Source organism: Ochlerotatus camptorhynchus, unplaced genomic scaffold (assembly GCF_037179485.1).
Source record: "Ochlerotatus camptorhynchus isolate MF236.1 unplaced genomic scaffold, CSIRO-AGI_Acam_v1.1 ptg000379l, whole genome shotgun sequence".
Classification (NCBI taxonomy): domain Eukaryota; kingdom Metazoa; phylum Arthropoda; class Insecta; order Diptera; family Culicidae; genus Ochlerotatus; species Ochlerotatus camptorhynchus.
Genome location: NW_027040867.1, coordinates 697,160 through 717,372, shown reverse-complemented (window position 1 = coordinate 717,372; position 20,213 = coordinate 697,160). Strand labels below are relative to the sequence as shown.

General features: G+C 41.5%; 1 protein-coding gene across 5 annotated transcripts in view; it reads right to left on the bottom strand.

Moving 5' to 3' along the window:
- The window catches only part of LOC135710353 (uncharacterized), a 444,976-nt gene that overhangs the window by 46,441 nt on the left and 378,322 nt on the right, over positions 1 to 20,213 (bottom strand). For all 5 annotated transcript variants that reach the window (XM_065232897.1, XM_065232896.1, XM_065232894.1 and 2 more), the window contains exon 3: positions 16,010 to 16,132. In XM_065232897.1, coding sequence (XP_065088969.1) covers positions 16,010 to 16,132 — 123 coding nt within the window. The remainder of the gene's footprint in view (positions 1 to 16,009; positions 16,133 to 20,213) is intronic.

Sequence of the window (20,213 nt, the reverse complement as noted above, 5' to 3'; positions counted from 1 at the left end):
AAGATTTGCTGTGTTCCTCATTTAATCGGATGCATTAACATAAAAAAATCGCACCACTTGCCCTCATTAACTCCATTGTCACGTTTTCACGATATTTTAATTTAGCTGCTGTTTTTTTTTCTAATTGATCGAAATATGGCAAACAGCGTCTGTTCTGGCTAGAAAACCAGTCCTTTCATAGGCAAAAATAAAAATAATGAGTTTTGTTTCGCTTGAAACGTGAGCAGCACAAGAAAGTATTCCTTTTTTCACTTCAACAACCCCCACGAAGGATACGTTCGAACCCTGTTTTTCCAGCCACTGAAGTGGGGTCATCAGAGGCAATATAAGAGGAGGAGCACATAAAAAAGAGTTGTCCCGTTTAGGGGCAATTAATGTCCGTTTTTCTTGTTTCTGCGTATAACTTTTTGACGATAGAGGAAAAGGGCTGGGCAATTATCGTTCAAGGGGCGTGCCGGATTGAAATTAATCACATTTAATTCTGGTCATTGTTCCTTGTTTGTTTGCTCGTTTACTAGACAGGTTTCTTGGTGATTTGATGACTGTCTAAGAGATGAGGTAATTAACGTCCATTAGCATGATCATTTCATTTCACATTTCTCCGACTTCTTGATGTGGTTTATTACAATAAATTCACCTCAAGTTGTCGCATCATCTGGAGAGTGTTTTGAATAAATGTTTGATAAATTTTACGAAATGAAGAAGCACTTCAAAACTAATTTCATTATGCTTCCTGTTCGTTTGATGAGGCGGTAAAATCACTTTAAATGAGGACTTTTCGCTTAAGAAATGCATCACAGCCACTGCTCATTGTCTCTTCACTCACGAAATGTGAACGATACTCACTGACGAACGTTCGCTGCACTTCACCAACGTTCAAGGAGTCTCATCTGCTATCATTCTAGTGTTAGAGCCTGCTAAATTATGAACAAATACAATAATTCATCAAAAAACTTCCCTCTATAGGTACCAAAGCAGGGTAGGTTCTAGATTTAATCTTCTGCGGCACAATATACAACATGCAGCCTCCGCGTAAAACACACGAACGCAAGTAGGTGCTTTCTCCTGAATAACAGAAATTGTGTGCAATCTTATAGCCTTCCCGGGTAGAGGTGCATAGCAGAATCATATCAAATTTTGCTATCATATCTAATTATGTTATTTGCAAGTTATAGAACCCGCCTAAAAAACATTGAATGTTGAAATTGAGCTTATTCAGGCAAAAATATGCTTCTTCAAACATAGCTTATTCAGCTGTTGATAAACTCAAATTCTTTGTTGGGCGGATCTATAAAACATAGTAATATTTTTGGAAATCGTATCATGTAACATGTAAAATCACGCCAAATAGGTAGAAGCAAGCAAATGAAGACCTTTTGAGCTGTATCCGGTGACATTTGGCCAGTTTAACATCCTTCCCGGGTATTGTGGTATACCCCGTGTCCTTTGTTTAGTGCATGTCGTATTACTCCATCACTTTTGAGAAATGAAGAAGTAATCGGTTTTGATACAGTTGTAATTCTTGCCTTTATCGCAATAATCCGACTTTAATTGTAAGGTCCCGCTCTTTATACCCTTTGGAGTGTTGGAACACCCTCCAAAGGCGCGCCCCTTTTGTAGTCAAAAACGGATTCCTTAGCAACAAAATCAAGCAATAACACCGATAATGACCATGCATCAGAATCCTAGCCTTAACCTTAACCACTTCAAACTAGAGAACAGCGAATAAAAGATTAGGAATCACGTAGATGAAAAATAACTACCTAACTCATTTTTCCCTTGTTTCAACATCATCCTCGGCAATAACGGCGCCGGTGGTGTAGTGGTAAGCGTGATTACCTCTCACCCCAGCAGGCCTGGGTTCAATCCCAGTCGGTGCCGTCGGGATTTTCTGAGGCATAACATCTCTGATCACGCCTTCCTTCGGATGGGAAGTAAAGCCGTTGGTCCCCGGTTCATGAGTTGATGGGTCGATAGGTAGGGTCCAGGTGTGGGAGCTGCCTTCCTGGCACGTCGGTAGCATTGGTGCTCAGCACGGAAAACAAGATCGACGGAAAAAACAAACCAAAGGAAAAAAAAAAAAAAAAGATCATCCTTGGTGGACAAAGCCGAGTCTTTTCACTATCAACAAGACATACAAAGTAAAAAGGACTAAGATAACACATCTTTCATTACAAAACAATTCTGCTCGCCTAGTTTGAAGTAGTTCGAACCAGGCTTCGGTGGTAGATCTTAATGCCAGTAACGCACCACGAAAAGGTAATCTACCAAACGTTACTGGGCGTAGCGTAGCCTTAGCATGGTACATGTCAAATTAGGTCATACTGACAATGGGGTCATACTGAAATCAGTCATCTGGCCTCATTGACATCGGTTCTGAGGGTCCCGGAATCGGGTTCTATATCATTCGCAATATTCGAGGTAAATGAAGCATGCTGCATGTCTAATCATATCAGTATAATAAGTGAGGTCAATGAAGACTATTTGAGGGGATTCCTTTGACATTAGTTCACATTGACATCGGAGAAAACCATATCATGCGTGAATATTAGGTCAACGAAAACACATCGAAACATATTCGATGACATATGACCACATTGGCATAGGTTCCAGGGGTACCTGGATCTCACGGCACGTTGCTTCACTTAGAGCAGCATCTCCGTAAACTTTTTAAAGCTCCCGATGCGCTTCAGCCGCCGTTTCCTTCGAATGAAAGTAGAAAATCAACACTTCCCGCAAATTACAATTATTATGCACAAAATCAGACATTTTCACACAACCAAAAGTATGTGACGCAAAAACAAAATCACTATTGAGAAATCCAACTTAAACTCCTGCGCGCCTGGTGGCAGGAATAAGCACTAACCGACGGTGATAAGTCTGTGACAGCCCTTGACAATTTCATTGATTGTTTGCAAAATTGTTTAATTTCAATGTAATTTCATGCAAATTTCTTGTCAGCATGGATGAACCTTGTACAAAATGCATAAAATTATTTTGTAATGCATTGTTCCTAAATAAAAAGCTACTTCAAGACAGTTAAATTACAAAAAACATGTAAAGGTTTGAAATAATCTGCCGATTAAACAGCAGACAAAGTTGGCCGACTAAATCCATCGACGAAAAACTATTAAATAGGCCGATTGCTCGGTGTAGCACCAGACGAAAAACGATTTAATCTGCTGATTAATACATTATGTTCTTTGCACTCATCTCGGCACTATAGTACAGGAGCCCAAAACTAGGTAAAGCGGGTCAAAGTAGTTTTCATTTACTTGTGTGCAATTCGAATGGAATTTTCCATTCGCTTTCTACCCAAAAGCAAGTTAGTTGCACCCAAAAGTCGGTAAATATGATTATACTCAACGTTGGGTTCCCATACTTTACTACCCCTGGTGGGTGGTTTTGCTCCTCCGTTTTTGAGAACATTAGAAGGAGAAAAGGAGACAAACTAGTCAAAAGTTGGTAAAAGTGAACTAGCCGTTGGGTACTTCTTGGTTCATGACGTTTTCGATATGTCACAATCGCCGAGTACTTACTGCTGGAGCCATCTATTGACAAACAGCGGGAACTTTGATACGCACCTAATAATTTTGCTATTTTACACTTATACCGATCAAACCAATAGCGAAAAGAGTTCTTTAGATTTCCTATTTTTAATATCAAAATTTGCTATTGGTAAAGATATTTGGTGGAGTGGAGTGGAGCAAGGATGAACCCGAGGATGCCAGTGAAGGACACGACTGGACAATTGCTTACCGACCTCACTGACCAGCTGAAACGCTGGTTTGAGCACTTCGAACAACTTCTTCAAGTTTCGACGGCGAACCAGCCATCAACATCTCGGCATGATCCGCCAAGGGTGCGGCGCATCACTCGCGTCAATTCAGAGGCCCCATCACTGTAGGAGATTGAAGCAGCTATCCGAAGCATGAAATCCAACAAGGCTCCAGGGGTCGATCGCATATCAGCGGAGATGCTCAAAGCTGACCCCATGCTATCCACACAAATGTTGCATCAACTATTCTGTAATACCTGGGACACCGCGACTTTTCCGGCCGACTGGATGCAGGGCATCTTAGTGAAGGTCCCAAAGAAGGGGGATCTGACTGTGTGCGACAATTGGCGAGGCATCATGTTACTGTGTATTGTTCTCAAAGTTCTGTGCAAAGTTATCCTGAATCGGATACAGAAGAAGATCGACGCGACTCTCCGATGACAGCAGGGAAGATTCGGGCCGGTAGATTTTGTGTGGACCATATTGTCACGCTCCGCATCATCCTGGAGCAGGTCAATGAATTCCAAGAGTCCCTTTATTTGGTATTCATTGACTAAGAAAAAGATTTCGACCGTCTCAATCACGAGAATCTGTGGGGCGCCCTGAGACGCAAGGGAGTCCCGGATAAAATCGTCAACCTCATCGAAGCGCAGTATGAGGCTTTCACGTGCAGAGTTCTGCATAACGGAGCCTTGTCCGACCCTATCCGGGCAGTCGCTGGTGTGAGACAAGGATGTATACTATCACCGCTACTGTTTCTCATCGTAATCGACGAGATCATGGTAGGTGCAATTGACCGTGTACCGAACCGTGGGCTGCTTTGGCAGCCTATCATCATGGAGCATCTCAACGACTTCGATTTGGCTGATGATGTTGCTCTACTAGCACAACGGCGCTCTGATATGCAGAGTAAGCTCAATGACCTAGCCAAACGCTCCTCTGCGGCGAGTCTCACCATCAACGTCAACAAGACCAAATCGTTGGATATCAACACGGGTAACCCTTCCAAATTTACGGTAGCGGGGCATGCAGTGGAGAAGGTCGAAAGTTCTTGCCAGCCAAATAGCGTCGGACGGCGGGACCAAGAGCGACATAGGTGCACAAATCAAGAAGGCTAGGGCTGCCTTTGCGAGTTTACGAAACGTATGGAGATCCAACCAGATATGTCAACGCACCAAAATCAGAATTTTCAACTCGAACGTGAAATCTGTGTTGTTATACGCCAGCGAGACGTGGTGTGTATCAGCGGAGAACACTCAAAAGCTGCAGGTCTTCATCAACCGATGCATGCGGTATATAATTCGTGCCTGGTGGCCTCACAACTGGATCTCGAATGCCGAGCTCCATCGTCGATGTCATCAGAAGCCGATAGCAACAGAAATTCTAGAGCGAAAGCGGAGGTGGGTCGGCCACACACTTCAACGGGGCGGAAACGAAATCTGCAAGCAAGCGCTGGATTGGAATCCGACAGGACATCGCAGCAGAGGCAGACCCAGGGGCTCATGGCGGCGGAGCCTCAATAAGGAAATTAAGCAAGTCGATAGGTATCTGACCTGGGCCCAGGTCAAGGCAAAAGCGAGCAGCCGCCCAGGATGGAAGTCTTTCACGTTGGCCCTTTGCACCGCTGGTGGTGCACAGGACCCTTAAGTAAGTAAGTAAGTATAGATATTTTATTCTACTCGGATAGCACTTATTCAATAGCAATAAGTGCTACCCGAGTAGAATTGAGCATGATGAGGATTCCCAATAACTGACTATTATTTAGCTACTAGTACATAGGTTTTCAGATGTTATTTTTGATAATTACCTCTTACATAACCTATACGCCATTTTAATAGAAACTAAGCGATCGATTCAACCTCTGGTGGTGAATAGGAGAACGTTTAAAAGAGTGTTGTGAGCAGAAATTTCTGCCGTGAAAAATTTAATTCTGTATCGTTTTCGCAGGGATCCTGCTGGTGTTAAGAAATATTTTAGTTGAGAAAAATGGAAAATTTGAATAGTGCCTTAGTGATTATGATCTTCCGGATGTATTGTGTGTGCATAGTTTAGGTGCAAATAAGTACGGATCTGCGGAAAATCGTTAAATAAGAATCTTACCGATGGAAATTGGCAAGATGTTCAATGAAAAATGCTATAATTTGCGTTGTGAAAAATCGTTATTCTGATGTAAACAAACGATTTTGTTGACGTTTAATCTCGAAATCGCGTGGTGCACTCTACGTTGTTGGTGCACTGAAAAGACCTATAGCAAAGAGAGTTCTTCCGATTCCCTATTATCAATGTCAAAATTTGCTATTCGTCAGTTATTTATTTCTACTCGGGTTGTACAAACTGCGGCTTGCTGATGTTGGGAAGTATCAAATAGGCTTTCGTTTGCCGAAGGAGAACACTCTTGCTCTTGCCTAGGATGGAGCTCACAGCACATGTGGACCAAGTATTTCGGAATACACATGAGGAAATGCAACGGCAAGACACAACGATGGCAACGTATTTCATTAATAGCTTAAAAGCTTACGATTTCGAGTTCATGCGAAGCACCAACCAGCGGAACCCTACAGCTTACCTTGTCACTTTCTGGCTTCCCGCTGCCCAGGTAACGGGTTTGATGCAGTAAATGTTCATGTGCTGCCTTGTAGATATTTATGCACTCGTGGTTTATCATGTTTTCCATAACAATCTGAATGTGGGCTGATTAGGGAAGACGATTTAGGGTAGATAATTTATATAATGGATTTCATCCTTCATCGCCAACACAACATCAGATTGATTTATTTTTTGTACGAATATTGTGAACATTCAAGGCATTTACAGTTGTATCAAAGTTTTATGAGAGCAACCATAAGTCAGTTTAATTTCATTAGGTAAGCAAGAAAACCCGATTGGTAATTTGTCATTTTGCGATTAATAGAATATTGCACAACGTTTGTCATTCAATAACAAAGCGTTAAAATTTTGTCAAAACGATTTGCTACAAAAAAAATGTTCTTTATTAATGGATCGCCTTTGGAACAGCTGTTCGATAAAACCATTGTAAAATATTTTTAAAACCATTGTATAATATATTTATTTAATATGGTTTTGAGAGAGTGCCTGATGAAACAATTTCATCTCCATTAAATCTATCTTTAAACAACAAGGTTTGAGTTAAAAGTAAATATTTTATTTAGTGACCTGATGGTTTCTAATACACAAATGATAAAACCATTACAAAGCCACTCTATGTCATGTCCGAATAGATAATTTTTACAAGCTACACAATCATAAGTTTAAGGACACCCCCAAAAAACCATGCAAATATGTTTTGTTCAATGATCTCTCATTTTACGTTCAATTTTCGATCTCCAAAGGTTATTTGAATAGTATGAATGGTATAGCATAAGTGTTCTACTGCTACTTTTATTTCAATATTTGTCCAACCCAATTCTGAGAAAATCAGTCACGATTTTTCAGAGTAAATTTTGAAAAATATTGTAAACTTGGGTGAACTTTTAGCACACAAAATTAGAAAATTATATTGAACAATTTTCCTGATCTAAAGAGAACGAAAATTGGACGTAACATGACAGAGATATGAACAAAACAAATTTGTCATGTTTTTTTGGGGGTGTCCTTAAACTTATGATCGGGTGTGTACAGTAGTAAGAGCAAAAGCAAGAAGAGCTGTTTATCCGCTTCGGGTTCTGATAAAGCGATATTTGTGATGAGCGATATTCCATGTCCGGGCGAGGTTGTTTTCCGTTGATCTTATTTTCCGTACTGAGTACCAATGCTACTGACTGTACTCTACCTATCGGTTCATCAACTAATGAACCGGGGACCAACGGCATTACTTCCCTTCCGAAGGCGTGATCAGAGATGTTATGCCTCAGAAAATCCCGGTGGCGCTGACTGGGATTGGAACCAGGTCTTTTGGAGTGATAGTCAATCACGCTTACCACTACACAACCGGCGCCGCTACATCTTCAGTTTGGTGGGGATGATTTTGAGGATCAAATGCAAAATTAATTTATTCATATTACACAAACATAGCGCTGCAGACCATGCTGCGTTGGTTTATGCAGATAGATATTTATTTATTTAGGACTGATATTTATTTGATCTGACTAAAGATGTTTTAATGTATCTGGACAGAGAAAAGCCAAGTTAAGCCAAGCGATGTTTAAATTGGCGTAAAAACCCTGCATCTTTTCCAATAAGGCAAAATATAACATGAAATAACACACAATTCAAATATAGTTATAAGGTGTAAAACGTGTCAGCGATGGTCCAGCGTCGTAATTGATCTCAGTCGTCATCCAGAGTAAGGCAACCACAAAAAAAAATCAAATCGAGTAGCACAGCTTATATAACCATGAAAAGGGTGGACAATTACTCACCTACTGCATATAATTTCTTTCGCATCACAAAATTAGATTTGATTGGTGAGACGATACCGTTGAACAGCAGCAGGAACATGGAAATCGAAGATCTCAGATACTTCGTTGAAGCGTGAGGCCATGGAACGTAACGTATTATATCCGCAAGAATATCAGGAGGATCACCCTTGCAGTGTCTTGATACCTAGCAGCATACAGCGATGTTCATATGGCGGGAAGTTAGAACGGTCCCGTCAAGGTAGATGTCGCAGAGCTAAGCGCACATATTTTCTTTGAATCGCCTCTATTAGATCCGACCATACACTTGTATATGGGCACCAAACCACCCTAGTAACACACTAAACATCTTTTTAAATAAGAATACGAAAGCATGTTTTATAAGTGTATTACACTCAGGTATTTTTTTACACGGGGGATATGTACCGTTGTAAAAAATTTACGAATCTACTAGCTCCTGCCACTTTGTAAAATGATATGTTTCCAAATCCATTTTGACTCCCTCAAAATAATGCCATGAAGGTGGCGCTAACACAGATTGAAAGAACAGTGGTGAGCTGGGGGTTGTAATTCACTTCAATCTGACAAGAACCATGCTGAAACACTCGCAAAATAGTAATTCTCACTCTTAAACACTTGTTCAGATACTGCAAACGAATACACTTGGACTTAGCTGACTTAGCCAAAAAATAAAAGTAAAATTGATCAACTTGTGCTACTTTGTCACGTTTTCAGCGTTTCTGTAAATCAAATATTAAAAAACAAAATAACTTCATAATCCGGAGGGGGAATAATTATCTACAATTCAATGTCCGCAATTAATTTCCTCTATAATGACAAACATAACATGTCTTTTCCCATCATTAACCCCCGCTCGCTCGCATCATTAAAAGCATGCATGGCAGGATTGAAATCCAATATGCCCAGAAACTCAAACGAGGCATAGTTAACTCAATCAGGCGTAAAATTAATTATCCTCCGTCTAAAAGAGGAAGTTCCTCTTTGGCCTGGGTGTGGATGTTGCTACTTTACATCTCCACACTCACACTTACAAACCTTGTGAATGGTCGAAGACATTGCCTGCTCTACCGATTTTCAACATTTGCTGCCACGCAGAACATGAACGCTATAGCTCTTCCGCGTCGTTGTTATCAAGAGCGGAGCATTGTGAATATTATAAATTATGCAAAACAAGGTTTTAATAAAACGTATCATCTTAAACATCAACACTTGCATAACCGAGTCGCTGTGGCTGTTGGAAAGTATCACACTCACTGTGGTGTTTCGGAAAACAATTCCGTAGGATCAAGTTTCGGTGTAGGCACGTTCGTTAAAACTTAAGAGGCAACACCGAAAACTTCGCTTCGCTCTGAGGGCGACTTACTATCTATTTCGGTAGTAAGGGAGAACAGCCCATAATGCACCCCTGGGGTAAAATGCCCACTTATAGAAAAACAGCGATAACTTTTCCTCAGATGCGTTTTCCGGGTAACGGATTGTGTTTGTTTTCAACTAGAGGTTTCACAATTGATTCTTGATCATAAAATCTTATTTTGACCTACTGATTCCCTTAGAAAATAGCATTTTGTGCAAAATATGATACAGTTGTTAAAATCGTCGACTTCAAATTAAGCTTTTAACAGCATATATCGCAAAAAATTGAACTAATTCACTTTTCGTATTTTTTTAGATGTTTTACTTAATGAATCACAGCTTAACACTCTATTGCGACCTTATTTCTGATGTAACATAAAGGAATAATCATCAGGCGTCAGATCACCATGAATCAGGCGTTTTGCCCCGCTATCATATTGGAACCAATTTATAAAATACCTTGAAAATCATGAAAATGCATCGTTCTATAGTTCGAAATCACTTGATCTTCGTAGAAAACATGGTAATGAACCAAACACCATTACTTTCTTCTTGATTTTAGCTTCCATACGCCAGCAATTGACGATTTTGCTTAAACGGTGCGTTTTGCACCATCCTACCCTACACGGTCGATGAGCTCAGAAATTCAAGCAGATTTTTCGATTTACTCTTATCGGCCGTGTATTTTGGAACGGTAGCCATAGTTTATGGAAACTGGTTCAACTTGAGACGGACGTTAGTAAGGGCTCCATGTAATACATTTCTAATGCGGAAAACTAGGTACACTGGAGTAGCTTTTTACGCGGGTAAAAAATCCACGTAAAAAAAAAACCACGTAAATTCCGAAATCCGCGTAAAAAAACACCGTGTAAATTCTGAAATCCGCGTAAAAAAAAAAACGTGCAAAAAAAACCGCGTAAAAAGCGACTCCAGTGTATAACGGTTGGGTGCCGTGTCCTATAAATTGTAGAACAATGCCACTAGCCACCACCAGAGCACGCTGTGTGCAGTCATGAATGGACGTCCATAGGGGTGGCGTAATGGGGGCCATTGCATGGAAAACTAGTGGCACGTACGACAGTTCAACGGTCACGGTTCGGGGTCATCGTTCACCAAGAGCCCAGACAACCAGAAGTCGTATAATATTGTACGGACAGTATCGAAAATTGCTTCAGTTTAAGTCAAAAAAGAATGGCATACATCACATTATGCTTAAGTAAAATCGTATAGAATGCAAATTTGTATCACAAATTAAATCGGATTACATCGTAAGACTTTTCAAAATGAATTTGTTATTACAGATTAAATTGTATATGATGTTTAATCAACTCGTTTAAAATTAAATCAAAATATGCACGTATATGGCCTCCAAATTTGTACGTATAAGCCATTTATTTGCATTCTATACAAATTGTTTGTTTGTATAAATTTTTGTTTATTGCGAAAACAACTTTGAATATACGTGCATTCTGGTTGTCTGGGAGGCACAGCCTGGTGATCATTAAAGACAATGGACACAGCGAAAGTCAGAGCTAAAAATCTATAGTTTGATTTTGAAAACTAAAGTGAGTTAAATTTAAAGTTTAAAGGAGCTGTAGAGGAAGTTTCCATGTACAATTGGACAGCCAGAACCTCGCGGTTTTACCGTAACGTTAACGTACTCAACGTATTTTTCCGGAGTCGACCATGCCAATCGCCGGTAGTGTGTCCGAATCGTAGATCGTTAACCTGATCTTACAGCTACAGTGTGCACCACCAATCCAGACAAGCCAACTTACCACTGTAGTTCGTTGAAGCCTCGAGTCCCTTACCATACTCAAGGGGCGTACGGGACAGATAGAGGCGTCCACCAATGGCCCAAGAAGGTGACGCGGTACCAGAGGAAGGAGAGGAACGATGACGACGGCAGTGGCAGGTGAAGGAGCCCCAAAGAAGAGTAGCGCTAGCACAAGGTAGGAGTAGTCAACTAAGGAAGTGGGAGACGTCAGAGTCTAGACCGTCTGTGAAGTGTGAAGGAAGTGAAATTAACAAAAGCAAATAAAGTGAGGGTTTGTCTTGAGCGAACTTTAAGTGTTTTCTTGAATCGCGGAATTGTCACGAGCGTGTGCCGACCCTGAGGCTTGGAGACGGGGGTCTCATCAGTGCTGGGAGTAACACCGCACTGGCACGTTACAGTTTAGCGTGTAAACTTTGTAGCTGACAGAACCCCACGGGTTCAAAGTGCGTGGCGATGCTGTGACAAAACACGCCTGTCCCGTTGCCGAGAAGCAACGGGACAGGCACAGCATCTCCACTCACTTTGAATCCTTGGGGTCAGTTAGTGCTTCTTTGTCAACTAGGTTCTTCTTTGGCTTTATTACGTCCCTACTGGGAGTTTACGCCCGATCTCAACTTAGTGTTCTTTGAGCATATCCACAGTTAGTTTTTGAGAGCTTTCTAAGCCTGTAGGGAAAGACGTGGTAAGACCGTCACCCTATGCAATAAATTTAGTAGCTCAAAATGAGCAAGACATTTCACGCGCCGCTAGCAAGCATCTAGGGTTGGGAATCAAAAATCTCTGACAGTGGTTTGTTTACACTTCTATAGAGAACAACTAGTGCAAGTTTGATCAAAGTAATCGATCGCGTACAGAAAAAAAAACGTCAAATGGAACTCGAAAAAGAAAGAATATTGTGCACAAACACCTGGAAAATCCGGAGTGGTTCGGTTCAAAGCTGGCTAAAGTGCTGAAGATGACAAAAAACAAACAGTTTGTCGAGTGCTCAAAACTTACAAGGAAACCCTGAGTATAGAAAGGAATCAGTGGACCTACGAAAAAACTGGATCGTCAACTGTGCAGCAATGTGTTGAGGTACGTTAATGGTACCCGGTCTTTCGATTCGAGATGTGGCCAGAAGGTACAACGCAAACTTTCAAACGGTGCGGAACATCCTTGCCAGGGAAGGATACAAGTCGTACAAAGCCAGTAAACATCCGAAGCGGCACATGAAGCTGAATTCCGTGGCCAAAAAGCTTGCAAGGCTCTTGTACGACCGTGTTTTGACGAAACACAAGTGCTGCACTTTGATCGATGGCAAAACATACGTCAAACATGATTTTAAGAGCTGGCACCGATGGTGTAGTGGTAAGTGTGACTGCTTTCTCACCCCAATGGGTCTGGGTTCAATCCCAGCCGAGGTCGTTGGTTTTTTTTTAGGCATAAAAATCTCTGGTCAAGTCTTCCTTCGGAAGGGAAGTAAAGCCGTTGGTCCCGACCCATGTGTGTTTGGATTGGTTGGATATCCTACGCAGGTGTGGAAGCTGCCTTCCTGCACATTCGATTGCCGTCAATGGATAGCAATCGATGTCCGTCGGTGATTGGCACTAGATTGCGGAACAGAGACCGACGTTAAATAAAGGAAAGAAGATGATTTTAACCTGGGTACTGCGAACACAGCCGTTTTTGTTTTGCAAGTCAGCAGGAAACAACTTGAGAATTTTCCGATATCACAAATTGTTTTGCTAATGCACTGCTCACAATTTGCATATACATGCTGTCGAAAGTTCACCCTTTGCTCCATAAATAACGTGTACATGGTGTTGGGAGTGCACCTACCCACATGACTCTTATAAAGTTTGTTTGCATTCTTCCTTTAGCAGTTCGTGCAGGTTCGTTCGTTCGTTACATTGTTTACATCCGAGTATTTGAGCAAGTTTTTTGTTGAAGAATATTAGTAAAAAAATGTCGAAATGACAATATTTTCAACAATGACCACAATACTTTCTCTGCCGACGGGGATTGTATGAGAAAAGTATCACTTTTAGCAGCTCTAGATCGTTGGATTCTTTTTGACAGCACCAGTTGGATTCTTTTTGACAACCATTTCGTGTTTCTCCGCACCACTCAGATTTTAACCAGCTTCTCGGTCAAATGTTTTACCTACATCGCGACTGGATGTGGGAATGTGCCGGGAAGATTCAAGTTCGTGTTTGCCAACAAGTTTGCGAAGAAGGCCATGATTTGGCATGCGATTTGCAGTTGTGGCCTCAAAACGGAACCATTCAACTCATCCTCGACGATGACATCTCAACACGGGGAAAAATCCGTTCCGAAATATGTCAACCTCAAGTCATGAATTTCGGAACACCTCACTTTTGTCATTTACGAAAGTACACCATGAATAAAAATCATGGAATCGCGAACATTGTTCCGTAAATTATACGTAATGCCTGCGTTACGGTGCACGGGAACCAGTAATGGCAACAAAATTCATAGAAACGTGAACTGTGTTCTGAAACTCATAATCTGGTTCTGGCAAACGTGATTGAAGTTCATGAGTTGTGCTTGACATCGTGAACATTTTCTCGAAACTTGAACATGGATGTAAAATTTCAACAAAAGTCGTGAAAGCGTGTGATGATTTACAAGAGAAAACAACACAGCAAAATTGAACAGAGCACTGCGACGTCCAATTCTCCCACGAAACAGGCCACTTTTCCAATGCAAACGTCCACGGATTCTCAGCTCAGAAAACGATCTGAAAAATCTGCCGCAGGCGGCAAAGTTTCACATTAAAGGGTGATACGGTCAAAATTTGGTCAATATCAACTTGACGTATTTCTTTCAATTTTGCATTTAAAAAACCTGAACACCCCTCATTTTGAAGGTGTGTGTGTGTAGAATGTTGCTCCTATTTTGATTTTGGAATTCACTCTTCAGTTGTCAAAATGCCGTCCAAGCAAGAAGAGCAGCGTATCAAAATTTTGCTCGCGCATCGCGAAAATCCGAGCTACTCGCACGCAAAGTTGGCAAAATCGCTAAAAGTTGCCAAATCAACCGTTACAAATGTAATTAAAGTGTTTGGGGAACGTTTGTCGACAGCCAGGAAGTCTGGATCGGGGGGAAATCGAAAACCGGAAGCCGCTGAGACGACAAAGAGAGTTGCCGGTAGTTTCAAGCGAAACCCTAACCTCTCTCTCCGAGATGCCGCAAATAAGCTGGGTGTATCGTCTACAACCGTGCATCGAGCCAAAAAACGAGCCGGACTATCGACTTACAAGAAGGTAGTGACTCCAAATCGCGATGATAAACAAAATACGACGGCCAAAGCGCGATCCCGGAGGCTGTACACGACGATGCTGACGAAGTTTGACTGCGTGGTAATGGACGACGAAACCTACGTCAAAGCCGACTACAAGCAGCTTCCGGGACAGGAGTTTTATACGGCAAAAGGAAGGGGAAAGGTAGCAGATGTTTTCAAGCACATGAAACTGTCAAAGTTCGCAAAGAAATATCTGGTTTGGCAAGCCATCTGTACCTGTGGCTTGAAAAGCAGCATTTTCATAGCTTCCGGGACTGTCAACCAAGAAATTTACGTGAAAGAGTGTTTGAATAAACGTCTGCTGCCTTTCCTGAAGAAACACGGTTGTTCCGTACTGTTTTGGCCGGATTTGGCATCTTGCCATTACGGTAAAAAGGCCATGGAGTGGTACGCCGCCAACAACGTGCAGGTGGTTCCCAAGGACAAGAACCCTCCCAACACGCCAGAGCTCCGCCCAATTGAGAAATACTGGGCTATTGTCAAGCGGAACCTAAAGAAGACCAAAAAAACTGCTAAGGGCGAGCAGCAGTTCAAGGCAAACTGGCTTTCTGCGGCGAAGAAGGTGGACAAGGTGGCTGTACAAAATCCGATGGCAGGGGTCAAGCGTAAGGCCCGGCAATTCGGATTTGGAAAAGCGGAAGCCTAACTGAATATTTTTCCTGAATTTTATACTAATTTAACTTGAAAAAGAAATTTAATTTGATTTTTTAAATAAACGATTTCACCGATTTACACGCGTTTTCCCTTGACCAAATTTTGACCGTATCACTCTTTAAACGTAACGGCTGTCAAACAATCCAGCCCGGCCTCAAATCAGCTATGAGGGAAAATAACGCGGCCAAGAATGATCCCAATAACGCAATATGGTGGCTGCCGCAAATGCGACTCGGCATACACAATTTCGATTCGCTGGTCGCCATTCTAAGTGCCTGATAAACGTGCAGTTTTTCAAGGATGAAATTTTGATCTTCAGCTAACGAAAGACAACACATCACATCACAACACATTACCGAATAGGTAAGCCACTATATTAAACGACGTATGGCGAACATAATGAATACATCACGCAACATTTGTCTATTCAATCGAATTCTCAATCCTTTGTATGGATAAGAAGCAGATCATCCATCAACCGTTCGTGTGTTGGGAAACGGAAATAATCTTTAACGACCGTCAGATATTCATATGATTTCTAATCCACAGAAACATGAATCAATGATCGCAAATAAAATCAATAGTTGTTTCCATTCTGCAATTGCTTCTGAATTGATCAATTTCCCGAACAATCCCCATTGTCAATCAAAATATCGTCTGTATCGCTACGGTGAATACCTAATACCAGAAGAATTTGCTACACCGAGATAGGAGCGCCCTTCTTTTGAACTTCTTCTGCTACTAACCTGTAATCGGTGGACTGAGGAAGGTCGTGAATGGCAACGCCAGGTAGATGATTGCAATTTCCTCCACCGTCAGTCCGGTGCTTTGCATGTGAATGGTTAAATAGGGCAGCAGTGACGATGTAGCTGTAAAAAAGAGAAAAAGGAAATCGTTGAAAAACATAAATCAAGAGAAAACATGCATCAAAGATGAAGCGTATAATTAAAAAAAAAAACTCAAACTGCAACAGAAGCTGCGCTGAAGGTGGTCCTTTTTTGTATTACCTAGGAACTGTGAAACCCGAGAGAAAGTGGCAGGCGTAGCAGGAACATGATCGATCTTTGTGACATCGACCGACGACGACGAGGACGACCATAATAATGGGAAAATAAATGAATTTATAATCAGCTTTTTAATGAACTTTTCTCTCGTGTTCCAACCCCCACGTGCTTTTTCTACCATTTGGTCGGTGCTTATACTTCAATGAAGCTCGATTGAGCTGTTGTAAATTACGGCTGGGGATAAAATAAATGTTTTTTCAGCATCGAGCGAGAAAATTTTATTGCTGGTTAATATTTCGGGTTCTCTGAATTCTTAGGTAAATTTACAACTCATGAACTTATTAAAAAAATGCAGTGGGAGAAAATCTCCCGATAGATTAATCAAAGTATAGGTTCGGTAAATGCCGGAAGCAGCAGGCTAAAAAAAGAAGTTGTTAGTCATGGTACGCATGCCTCCAACGAACGCTCTGATAGTTGATGCACAGACAAACAAACATAATTCTGGCAATTTGTTTATCGAACACGCATTTAACCGAGGGGGGCGACACATCTACATCTCAATTCAAGATGCTCGAAGAATCTCACACTAGCGAATAAATCTTCGAAAAATCTTCTTTCATTTGCATCGCGCACCAGCTTTTTGCAAGAAATCTTCAAAATCGTCATAAATCTTCTTTCTATCTACTCAGCGTACGCGCAGCTAGCCACAGCAAAACACAATATTTCCTGCATCGTAGATAGAGTCATAACCCTCGCATTTAACGGTAAATTTAAATGTTTTTAGTTGGTAGTACCGCCACTTGTGGCGCGCATAGTCAATAACCACACTACCGCCATCTGTTCAGCGTACTACCCATCATTGTATACTCAACAGATGGCGGTAGTGTTTTAACGACGACGTTTTACATTGAAAAATATTCAATGTGTTATGTCTGTTTGTCTGTGGTAGATGGTTAACGGAACGGCTACACTACTTTGTGTTAGCAGAACTGGATGCGGTGTTGGTTAGTAAAGTTAGACGTGGAGCTGGACACATGAAAGTGAACGGTCGGCCCTTGGGAATCAGTGATTTAGCCACGATGTCGTCCGTTTGCAAGCAAACCTTGGCTAGGTTATGGATTTCCGCTTCCAAAATATGCTGTCTGATACATCAGCCGCAACCTGAAGTGCTCCATTAGCTGACAAACTGGTGCCACGAAATATTGGTGTTGGTTGACCGGGAAGTGCGGGGTCTTCGTCACGTGTTCTCTTCGGTGTCAATCGAGGGCCAACATTAAAAGGGGCGACGTAGAGGTGGTAAGATAGCTAGAGGAAGCTTGTTGAAACCCCCTTGGATCTCCAGTTGCAATTCTGCGATCAAGCTGTCCTTTATCTCCGTTCTTCAGTTCCATAGTTGCTGCATTTCCGTTAATTTGCTTGTACATAGCCTTCGTTATTATTATTTGCACAGTTAAAGTGGAATATCGATTTGCAAAAACCACCGCAAACAACGTCAGCAGCAGACATGTTCAATGCGCAGCAGATTTCCATTTCGTGTGTAAAGGCAATAGACGAACTGGTAGCACTGTAACACAAGTATAACTTCTCGTAATCACCACCAGAGCTTGCGGAAAGTGCTAAGTGTCACGCGTTCCGTTCCGTTTCACGAAGTTCGTTTTCTACACACACTGCACAGAACAGAAATGGAGCTTCGGATCCAAAAGTGGCTCCATTTATTTTTGTGAACACTAGCGTACCTAGCGGCAGAAGGGAAACTTTACCTGCAGCTCACATGGGCAGCATGCTTTGATGGTGTGCGTACCCAAAGAAAACCCGTGGGAAGCGCATCCACAAGCATCGCTCGGTGATCAGAAGTGTTGTCCAACTTTGTGATACACTGATTCGTTTTCACTTCCCCTTCTTTTCTGTGCACACATGGATTATACCGTTGTGCCGCTTTGACGCAGATTGTTTTTGTTTACCTTCTCTTCACGATCGGAAACTGATGATTGAGGAAGATATTGAACAGCGATAAGAAAAATTGACAGTATTGACAAGGCACGGGTTGATTTTCGGATTGCAGAAGTGATGAGCTTAGGATGTGGTTTAGGTTTGCGAATGAAGGTTTCGGTTCTCGAGAAAATGGCCTTACAAGGTTTGTTTACAAAATGGAGTTAAGGCCATTTCAATTGTTGGTCTTGAATTCAATTTCAACTATTTCCTATAACATGAAACAAAGTCAATTCATACAAAATATGGAATGTCGTACGTAATGCCATCATATTTTGAAAAATGTTCAAAGTCCCACGGTTTTCCATCGTACCACGATTGTATAAGGGTTGAAACAACCATTTGACAATGCCTTATTTATTTTCATTTTCGAGAACATCCGACATTCCCAATAAGATGTCAAAATTTGTATTCACAATCAAGAACTATTAATGCTGCATTTAGCAGATTTTTGCGCAATGTTGAAGACTTTTTCAATATTTATTATCCAAATTAATGATAGGCATTCAATCACAGTAACTCTGATGAATAATTTTTCTTACATCTGATTGTTGACATGCCTCCCGTAGGCACCACATTAAATCATTGCTCTATCAAATTTAAATGTTAAAGCTAAATGGCAAAACTCCTATGATACTCAAAGCATTCTGAACACGGATTTGCAAGAAAAATACCCTTCCAAATATTGAAGCATAAGGTGAAACATTTCCGCTGACAAACATAGTGCGTCTTCAATGATTCAATATATTGCACTACTGGCATCAACCACCAAATCTGACGATTCAACTGACGATGATGAACGATGACGAGATCACTTCTCTTTGGACAAGCAAATATTTGCCACGATTGATTCCGGGGGTTTGTTCGCTCAACGTTCATGCCGTCGACCCATCACCAACCCCCCCCCCCCCCCCCCACCTTAATCGCCACATTCGGAGGACACTTTCTCACTTCCTACTGTTGAACATAGTGGCACAACAACAGCTTCCATCCTCGCTTGAACCGACCAACAAATCATACCGATGTCATTCAGGGTTTGTGCGATCTGATTTATGAATGCGTGTAAGTACATACACACATACACACGTACGCACTGAAAGCCATGGATTGGACAGTTGATTGGGACAATGAGTGTAGACTACATCAGCTGTTGCTGATGTTGAAGTTCAGTTCATCAGTTGTTTATATAGGAGTGAGTAGGATTATTGAGCTGCATGGGCTTGCACTTGTAGTACGTACGGTGAGTAATTAAATGTTCTGATATGATGCTTCATCGACCTCACAATCGCACCCTCACTCGATGTTTTAGCTTCTCCCCAGAAATCATATTTTTCCATGAATTTTAATCTTCTTCTTCATGATTTTCAGCTTCCAACTGGAAGTTTAGGATCTGCCAACAAATAATGTTTTGACGTAGGATTACGTCTTTCGGCAACATATTGTAATTAAAAAAAAACCAAGGGACGAAAATAGATCAGGTTTTGACCACATATACCTCTGTCAATAGCAGATGAATTTTAATTCTAAACAAGCCAAAGATTTGGGAATTTATCTACCAATCTGCTGAATTGAACACTTTATTAATTTTCAATAGGTCACTATTGAAAAATACACAAATGTCCAACTGTTGCAATGGTGATGAAAATTATCACCGATTACCTGCAAACAGCGCATTCCCTAACACAGATTTAAAAATCGAATTCGATCCTGTCTCACTGAACGGTGCTCATTAAATAACCGTGTGTGGTGGTGTCCGGTCGTCAACGTCAACAGCAGCAGCAGTGATTAGCGTGTGGCGTACCCCACGAAAGGCAGCCTGCAAGCAGTGACCTGCAGAGCCCACATGAGCACTCATAGAAGGAGGAAGAAGCCGCTGGATCGAAATCAGTTTCCTCGTGAGTAGCTGTGGGTCATCTATGCCAAGCGTGTCAACCTTGCTCCAAACAATTAACAGCTC